The 10,060-nt window shown below is 43.2% G+C and overlaps 1 protein-coding gene across 1 annotated transcript; it reads left to right on the plus strand.

Moving 5' to 3' along the window:
- The first annotated feature begins 1,912 nt into the window (after positions 1–1,912).
- On the plus strand, positions 1,913–9,355 carry Lgalsl (galectin like). The gene is made up of 5 exons (XM_004849977.3): positions 1,913–2,317; positions 3,082–3,153; positions 3,312–3,400; positions 4,055–4,232; positions 6,184–9,355. Exons 1-5 carry the CDS (start codon positions 1,913–1,915, stop codon positions 6,325–6,327), a joined length of 888 nt encoding a protein of 295 aa, XP_004850034.2. The 3' UTR covers positions 6,328–9,355.
- Positions 9,356–10,060: the final 705 nt, after the last annotated feature.

Genomic DNA, 10,060 nt, shown 5'->3' on the forward strand with positions numbered 1-10,060 from the left:
TGTAAGAAACTCATCTTCAGCAATCCAACACCTTAAATTCCACCCGTGATACAAATCAAAGGGTTATTCTTCATCCTACAAAGGCACTTACCACCAGATTCAACTCAAGATTATTTTCATGCAGCAGCATCTACTATCAAACCTATTTAAATTCGGTTGGTATTTATACAGCTTTCTAGGAACCAGATAACATACTAAGAGCTAAGAGGGAATGATGAATGAGTCCAACCCCTTAATTTTCCAAGTAAGGAAACAGATCCAGAAGGGACATAAACTGTCAAAGCTTCACAGTGGTAATAACTAGGAAGTACCAAGGGCCCATGGTTTCTCACATCTTTACCACTTCTACCTGTCAAAACCACTATTACCTCTTGCTTGGACTGACACAAGAGTCTCCTAAGTCCTGTTTTTCCTCCCTCTTTTATCCTTTTTGCCAAAGTCACTCCACAAAGCAGCTGGAGGGATCCACAAAAACTGAGGCACAAAGTTTAGTGAGTTTTTCAAGATCACCCAGTCAATTAATAGTAAAATCAGAATTTGAACCCCAGGATACCAGATGTTTCATCACTTCGATGGATTGTGTCACTCTTAGTGTAGTCAATGACAAAGAACTACTTTAGTGCTTTTTCCCTCTACCAAATTCTTAGAAATTGAGGTATATTGAAGTATGCTTTCAAAATGTCAATAGTTTCCCATAACTGCCTAAATGTGATTTTTAAACTAAGACTGGTAAGCACAAGCAAAAATATGAGTGACAGTTGTGCTGTACTTGAGCCGCTAATTGAGAAAATCACCTCCACAAAGAGATATGACTGTGGTTTACAAGCGTGTGCAGGTAATTCTCCCTGTGCGACTGAGATTACCATGATTAGCTCTGGTCCATAAAAGGAAAGCTAAAACACAAAAGCTGCAGTGATGCTCCTGGCCACACAGCCAGTAACAGTTGCTGGAAGGGAGCCTCTGAGGGCTCCTCTGGGATTGCAGTAGGTCACACACACTCCTTGCTTGTTAGTGTAGTATTCCCTGGTGAGTCACACAATGGAATGTATAAGCCAAGGATGCCACCTAAGAAAGGGTATGTTGATACAGCTTTATCTGAGAGGTTACATAATCATACTAATATGGAAATGCCATAAAGAAATATATGGCTTAGAATAGAAGAGGGGTATATTCTCTGGGAATTACTCCACAAAGGATGTCAAGAGATTTTTCAGTGAGAAATTACTACCCCAACCTGGGCAAATGACTTGTAAAAAGCAGAGCCCAGTGGAGGTTTCCTGAGGACAGTCGCTGAGTCCGGTCTAATTTGCTGAGATAGCCAGACCCCTGGCCTTCGGGGACCCACATCCCTGCCTGTGCTTCCACCGGGAAAAGAGGCCTGATCGGTATCCATCCTCCCAAACTAGAATGCCACCATCTGAGTTTTCTCTGCCTCTTTCTTTAGTGTCAGATATTTACTTCTGCAAGCCTTGAGACCTTACATTCTCTCTGCCCTGGACGGCTGAATGAATCTTTCCCCCCCACTTTGTTGGAATTCTCTGAAAGAAATCCTGCTCAATCTCCCGCTCTGGAGTCTTTCCTCGACCTCACCTCCCACCGTCCCCCCAAACCCCCGAAAGGGGAAAAAGGAAGGTTAGTGCCCAGGAGGCTGGGGGGGGGGGGCGGTCACAATCACCTGTCACCTGGCAGGCCGGGGTCCTCCCCTTCCCCAATTCCCCAGCCCCACCCACCTTCCCGCGGGCCGCGCCGACAGGGCCCCCGCCCTCCGCAGGCTCCGAGCCGGACTGGCCCGGCCCTCCCGCCCCAGCCTCCGCTGCCGTCCAATGGCCGAAGGGCAGGGCAAGCTGAGCAAGCCGTGGCTAGGGTCCCCGCCCTGTTCCCGGTTCCGGAGCCGGGACCTGGAGGCTTTTAAATGCCACCCGGGACCGTCGCGGCGTGGGCCTCGCCACCTTTCTTTCTCGGCGGTGGCAGCAGGAGCCGCAGTAGCTCAGGCAGGGATTCTGCAGCCTCCGTGCAGGTCCAGGCGGCGGCGGCAGCCACCTTAGACCTCGGGCTCCGCGCCGCCTCCCTTCCCCGCCTCCCCCGCCTCCCCCTGCTCCGGGCCCTGCCTGCCGGGTTGCCGCCGGGCCCCTGGGCGAGCGTGTGCGCGTGGCCGTGTGTGCGCGCGCCCGCACCCATCTCGGACCCGCGCCCCCGCGCCGCGCAGGACCGCCCGGGATCCCTGCCCGCGCCTTGTCCCGCGTACCCCGCCGCCCGGCCGCCCGCCGCGCAGTGCGAGAACATGGCGGGATCGGTGGCCGACAGTGATGCCGTGGGGGTGAGTGTGGCGGGCGCACGCGAGGCGCCCCCTTCCCGCCGCCCTGCCCGCCGGCGCCGCCGCCTGTTCCAGCCCAGGCTGGGGCGGAGAGAATCTGCAGGCCCAGCCCGGCGCCCCCGCGTGGGAAGGCGCCCGGTACCTGTTAGCAAGAGCGGGTCGCGCGCGGCTGGCGTGGGGGCCTTGGGGGCTCTCCGGGCCGGAGGGCGCTGGGCTGGGGGAGGCAGTGTGGGGCGTCGGCGAGGTAGAGGTACTCGCACTCCGTGCCTGTGCAGCCACTGGCCAGGTGTGTACGTGATGCACGTGTGTTCACGGGGGTGAGTGTCTGGGGTGCGCGCCCCGCGGCCGCCCCCGAGATCTGGGGGATTCCCGGATGGAAGTGGGTCGGTGCCTGGGGCTCCTGAGAGAAGTTGAGCTCTCCCGCTTTACTTCAGCCACATCTCGGAGGACAGGCCTGGGCGACACCGGTTCCTGAATCGTTTGTAGTTGAAGAAGGGCCTGCCCACCTCCTGCCTTCTCAGAGGCCCTCGACCTTGAATTTGATCTGGATCTGCAGGGATGTTTAGCTACCTGGTGGAAAGAACGGTTTTGTTGGGGGGGGAGGCGGCGGTATTTCATGGCCTATGAAGAGGCATCATCTGCAGAAACAGCCTGTGTGTCTGTGGTGGGCTGCTGGATGCTGGCAGATTTATGTAGGTTCTTGCTCCGCCAAACCCCCTAAGAAAAAAGGGTCAGTGGAAAGCCAATCTGTGTGCTTCTATTTTTAGAAACTGGATGATGGGCATTTAAACAACTCCTTGGGCTCTCCAGTTCAAGCCGACGTGTACTTCCCGCGACTGGTAAATGGTTTGCTCTGTGCTCTATGTCTCTGCCTGTACCCCTTCCTTTATAACTACATTTTCCTGCATTTTTTAATGAGTCAGGTCCTCAGGATCTGAGGGCTTGGCACTTCTCTAACAGCCTGTAAACTTCTTGTTTCTCCACTCCTCCTTTGCAGATCGTTCCATTTTGTGGGCACATTAAAGGTGGCATGAGACCAGGCAAGAAGGTATTAGTGATGGGCATCGTAGACCTCAACCCAGAGAGGTAAGGCAGAGAGAGAGTCCTGCGACCCTCAGAATTATTAGGCAGTGGTAGGGCCCTGCCCACTCCTGTTGTGGTTTAATCTCTTCCTTTTCCTCCCCTTGTGGACAGTGTTGCTAGTTGAGAGTGCCAAGAAAGTACCATGTTCCCATGAAAAGAATGTGTATGAATCCTAGCCATCATTTCTCCAGACAGCTATTTATATCAGAGATGATAAATATAGACCCACATTTTCTCTTTGACCCTTAGGGAGGCCAAAGGATTTATATATATATATATATATATAGTTTTGAAATGTGGTTCTTGGAACAAAAACCAACAGTTGAAGTAGGAACCAAACTTTACAAGATATTATTTCTTCTGGGTCAGCTTCTTGGGCTGTTTTTTGAGAATTCTGAAATGGATTAAGATACAGATGTGTGAATGGTTTGAGGTACTTGAACTCTTAATTTCAGTCATTTCAACTCCACCACAGTTTTCACCAGAGCCTGCTTTCTGTAACAAAACTGCTTTGAGAATAATCCCTCTTCTCTGTAGTCTAAACTCTTGTGAACAGTAGTGACCCATTAAACACAGACAAACCAAGAAGAGGAATGACTTAGATCATGTTGAAATGTTAGATCCAATCCTGAATAAATGAAATTATTTTCTTTTCAGCTTTGCAATCAGTTTGACCTGTGGTGACTCGGAAGATCCTCCCGCCGATGTGGCAATTGAACTCAAAGCTGTGTTCACAGACCGGCAGCTACTCAGAAATTCTTGTATATCTGGGCAAAGGGGTGAAGAACAGTCAGCAATCCCTTACTTCCCTTTCATCCCAGACCAGCCATTCAGGGTGAGTACCTCGAGTGCCTTGGCCATAACCACTGGCAGAGCAGTGATGTTCTCCTTATCTTGTATGTGCCAAGCACACTTGAAGCAGCCAGAATTCTGCATGGCCAGGAACTTTGTCACCTGATGGTGAAAGAAAAAAATTAAAAGAGCTCTGTGTGCTAATAGATATTAATATTCACCAAAGGCTTTCTTCAGCCCATATATTTAGTAAATACACCATATTTATATAGCCAGATTGTTAATACTGAACAACTACTGTGCAAGTATTAATTTAATACTTTGCTATGTAGTACTCAACATGGTATTAAGCATATAGTAAATATTTGCCCCCAAATATCTGATTAATTAGTAAATATTAACAAGTATCTAGAATTTTCCTCATTTTTTTCTTGGCCTGAAAGTAGCTCAAAACCTTATTAGTTATGACTTTCTGAAGAACTAAGTGATTATTATTTCTTGCTCTCTCATTCCCTTTGGTAATGAGGCCATACCTGTGTCCTTGTTTTCCTCTCTGGGTTAATTAAGCCTCAGTCTGTTTCATGGTCACAGGCTGTGTGATAAATTCCTTCCCTTGGGCCTGGATGAATATAGATTTGCTCCTCACCATCTAGCAGGCAGGAAACACAACCCCTACTTGCCATGTATCAGGCAGCATTAGCAGCACCTCCTTCCATGGAGGACAGTGCCAAACAAGAGATACAAGTTTGTAGTGCATTAAAATTAAGGACTTTAGTAAGTCCTGTCAGGCCTAGTGATTAAGTTCTCTTCATCACATTCTATTAACTGTAAGCTCTGTGTTGTGTATGAGTCTGATCAAGCAGAACTGCCATTAACGTGTTGCTCTTCACGTAGAAGTTTTCAAAGATCTTATGATTATTTCTCTTTTTTACAGTATGGGCAGAAAATAAGAATCCATAACTTTTACGTCAGTGATAGAATTGAGGTTGTTTCCCTTCTCATCATAGTCTGGAGAAGGTACCCTTGGCCCATTATCCCCTCGCATACCACCCCCTTCTTTAGGATGATAATGTTCTCTTAGGCTCCTCTTGGCTGGGATGGATCTTCTTGGTGATGAATCCTAATCCCTAGCTCATGAGTGTGAGCAACCTGAGTTTCTGACTGCCAAAAAGACTATAATGCTCCCCAACAACAAAATTGGAGTGAATAGACCTTTGGTGCTATAATTTTAGCAATAATATGAATTAAATATGACTAATATCACATATGGAGTCTTTCCTTACATGGTATATACTAGTGCTTTTAATAAATACATCATAGCACAGAACCAATAATTAGACTCTGTGGTGAATAACTTAAGGAAAAGGAGAGAAAAAAGCTTTTACCATGTGGAATCAGTATTTCTGTTTGGCTTAACAAAGCCTTGTTAATTACACATTCTTAGTCCAGTGGTAATTACTGTGTAACCTTCTTTCTGGTGTTTACCATATTTAGTGCCTAGACTATTATTACATGCTACTGATGGGTACCAGTTCTGCCTCGTGAGGGGCTCCTCTGAAGATGGGATGAAATTGTTCAGGGGAAGACCTTGGAGGCATTAAATGCCATATAAACAAATCTGTGCTATTTTTACATCTCTTTCTGGAGTGCGAGGAGAAATGTTAAAAGCCTAAGCAATTTAAAAATCTTTAAAGGATATTGAATAGTATAGAGCAATGGTTCTCAAAGTGTTTTCCCTGTCCCAGTGACATTAGCATCACCTTAGAACTTGGTAGTAATGCAAATTCTTAAAACTTACTCTGGAACTACTGAACTGAGAATTTGGGGAGTGACTCCCAGCAATCTGTGTTCCAACTAGCTGTCTCTGTGGTTCAAGTGCATTCTGATGTTTGAGAATCACTGAAGATTATGCCTTTTTTTTTTTTCTAAAATGAAGTTGGTTTTCCCCAGTAGGGTTCATTGAAATCATGAATTGATATATTTGTTTGTTCCAGGTGGAAATTCTTTGTGAGCACCCACGTTTCAGAGTGTTTGTAGATGGACACCAACTTTTTGATTTTTACCATCGTATTCAAACATTATCTGCAATTGACACCATAAAGATAAATGGGGACCTCCAGATCACCAAGCTTGGCTGATGATGTTTAAACCACCTCTATTTCAAATAGGATCAGGTGCCACAACTACATAACTATTGGTCTGGAAGAAGTGTCCTATCAAGATCTAGAGACTTAAAAAGAAAACAAAAGGCAGGCTTCACTGTCTCTTCTTTCTGTGCAGTTTAAACCCAAAATGACAACTTCAACTGTGGTTTGCCCATAGAAAGAAAGCTGTTGGACAAAGACACCGAGCCATTATTCCCAAAACAAAGTAATACATTTATGCTGGATTTTATTCAGACTAAACTAAAATGGATTGGTAATGATTTGTGATTTCATATCAAATTATGCATCATTTTAAACCAAGGTGATGTTTAGAAACAAAAGTGCTAAAGACATTTAAAACAACGGTACACCGAAATCAACGCATTTCTGCACTGAAGTGGAATTGTGTAGCACAACCAACTTTTTAGTCAGGGTATTTACATAGAATGTAGGTTATTCAAGGTTTAATTTTGTTTGGTTTCTTTTTTCTTTTTTTGGCATAGCATAATGTCAATTCAGATTTTTGAAGCTTTCTCGTAGCTATTTATTTATATTCAACGTATGTATTAGAGAATGAGCAATGTCTCAAGAACAGCAAGTTATAAACTTTTGAATGTATAAATATCTTAGGTCTGAGGAAAGAAAATTACATATTACAGTCATAACAGGTGAATTTATACCTTAAAGAATTGGGTTGTATTGTCCAAACCCCTGAACTTTGGATCTCGTCATATGAATTTCTGTAAGTGCTTTTGGGAAAAATTTGCAGTGTTTCGATAAAACTGCTTTTCAAGTTATTGTTGATTATATAAAATTCTATTTGCAGTGCTTCTTCTCTTTACTGTGAATTAGCACAGTATTGGCTTCTTTAAAACTAATTACTCCCTAGATTTACATAATAGCTCATTAAGTTGTAATTGAAAACACATAAGATGTGATTACATAGACAATTTTTTGAATGACTTATATAAACTTTTAAAAGTATAATTTGAGGGCCAGAGATTTAGCTCAGTGGTTTTGCTGCCTGCTGCATAAGCGCAAGGACCCGAGTTTGATCCCTGGTACTAAAAAAAAAAAAAAAAAAAAGTATAATTTGAAAATGATTCTGGAATGCAGTGTAAAGCAGAAACAAATGAACTGAAATAACTTGGAAATAATTTATATCAACTTAAGCTGTTAGCTCATTGTATAACTTTTCTTATGTGACCCTCACTAACATCCCTAGGCAATGCCTTTGGAGCTTCAGAGTACAAGATGCTTCTTACTGTGTTGCCTTGGAGTACACAGTAGGATGAGATGGGATTGAGATTAGGAAAGGATCCAGTTGTTTATCTGACAGGTTAAGTCCTAGGACCCCAGGTCTCTGAGTCCAGGCAATAGTGTGAATGATTCCAGTGAAGCTGTAGAGGTTTCCCTGCACTTGTGGAAGTGATCAAATGGTAGTGTGTCTCCAGCAGGAGGCTACAAACTGTAATATTACTGCAAGGCCAGGGACAGTTGGAGTCCTGGGAGCTGGACTTCACAAGGTACTGTGGCCCTAAAGAGAAGGACCCTTGGCATTGCTTTGGCTAGGTAGTGGGGGAGGAAAGGGGTGCTGGGATGGGGGTGTATTTATATATAATTTAGGTTTTGTTTGTACAGCATACTGCGTCTTGTTATAACATGTCCTTGTCCTGCTTTGCTTTTTTACACAACATGCAGAGGCACTGAAGTGGCCAGATCATTTTCATGTGTCGAGAATGTAGACAGTGTTTCAGTACCAAAGTCTAAGATAAACAAAGCAAACTAAAATTGTGAATTTTTTTATAGGTGGTATTTTTGGATTCTTTTCAACTTTGAAACTGTTCAGCACAGTTCCATGGTGTTATATACAAAGATACTGTATCCAAAAAGACTTGCTGCACATTACAAGCTGTTTATACTAGCTGACTTAGCCATATTCAGCTCTGAGGGCTGATCTGTGGCTCCGGGTATTTTCAAGCCTGTGTTTAACCTTTCACTCCTCACTTTTGAAGACTGCTTGTAGAAAGACTTAGGGGGTACCCTGAAATTTGTTTGCAATGGGTTTGATTCAACTATGGTGGAAGACCCTGTGAGAGGCCTTTTTTGAGTGGCATTGTTCCCACCCACTGTATAATTCAGTGGAAACTAGAGGAGCAGGAGCATAACTGATTGGAAGTGACACTGTATTCTCTCAACCTATCAGCTAACTCATTAGTAGCCAAGCCCTTAGGCAGCATAGTGTGAAAATACAGTATTAACCCTTCAATTCCCTGTGAGGCCAGGGGGAACCTCTTGGATAAGCCTATTGAGATTAAATGGTGTGATGGTCTAAGTATAGCTAAATGAGTAGAGGGCCTTCTATCCTAATGGTTAGCTGTAAACTGGAACATGTTCATACCCTCTCCTTGGCATGTAAGGTCTCAGGTGGAAATTTCAGGATGGAAAGTGCAATTTAAAGCTTCACAGGAAAGTATTTGCATATGTAAAGAGTTATTTCTGTCCAGAGCCCTAGTTTTGCAATAACTAAAACAAAGGAATAACAATCAGGCTCTGGGGAAATAAAAGACAGGCTTTAGACAATCTATTTCTGCAGCAAAATTGAAGTGAAAGTGTATATCTACTTACCATTTAATGAAAGTGACTTCTACTTTCTGGGCTATCCAAGAATTGTCTTAAAATTATTTTTTTAAATTTTGAAAACCCATTTCAGATCTTACCAACCTCAGTTGAAAACCTCCCTAAGAGATTACTCTTAGAATTGATGCTTTGTTAAATGGCAAATCCTTCTATTTGTATTTAAAAGAAAATATCCAAAAAGAGGGAGAGAGCCCTGTTGCCTTGAGAAACAGCCTTGGCATTTTCTGACATTAATGTAGAAATAATGTTCCTATGATAAAATATTTTCAAAGAAACACTTTCTTATTTACTGCGTGGTGTAAAATGTTGCTAAATGTGTTGTTACATTATGTCACCGCTGAAAGTTATTTGCACTATAATAAAGGAATTTTTTACAAAATAATCTCCAGTTTATTACATGCTGTATTTTGGCCCTAGGTATAATACACTTAGCATGGACAAGTGTACCAGCAGTGATCCCTCAATTTCACACTTACATTCCATGACAATTTGTTAATGCGTTTCCCACATTGATAAAAAAGGGGAAGTGTCTTAGGGGTCCCCAGAATCCAAATGAATTGTGAATGTAGTGGGTTCTTTTTAAATATAATTTGCTTATAGTAAATTCATTTTTGGGCATACAGTTCTATGATTTGTAACATTCAGAATGTAACTACCATTTTATCAGGATGTAAAAATCATTGCATCGCTCCCCAAAATTCCCTTGTACTATCCCTTTGTAGTTAAATTTGCTACAAAACTAATTAGGCAGCCTCTGATCTGTTTTCCCTCCCTAGAGTTTTGCATTTTTCTTAATGTCATAAAAGACAGAATCACACAGTGTATAATCTTTTGGGGTTGGCTTCATTCATGTTGTGTGTATCAGTTTTTTTCTTTATATTGTTGCATAGTATTCCATTGTATGGATATTCATTTCTTTATCCATTCACCTGTTGAAGGATGCAGTGGATTCCTAATAAGTCAACTCAGTCTTAACACAGTATATATTTATATATATACTCTTGTATATACAACAACAAGATTATATTTTTCTTGCCTTTTCCTGTGGTTTGAGCAGTTGGGACGTTTGATCCTTTCATTATTCAGC

The sequence above is a fragment of the Heterocephalus glaber genome, unplaced genomic scaffold (genome assembly GCF_053883595.1).
Source record: "Heterocephalus glaber isolate CG9 unplaced genomic scaffold, H.glaber_assembly_v1.0 deba00001457, whole genome shotgun sequence".
In the NCBI taxonomy this organism is placed as follows: domain Eukaryota; kingdom Metazoa; phylum Chordata; class Mammalia; order Rodentia; family Bathyergidae; genus Heterocephalus; species Heterocephalus glaber.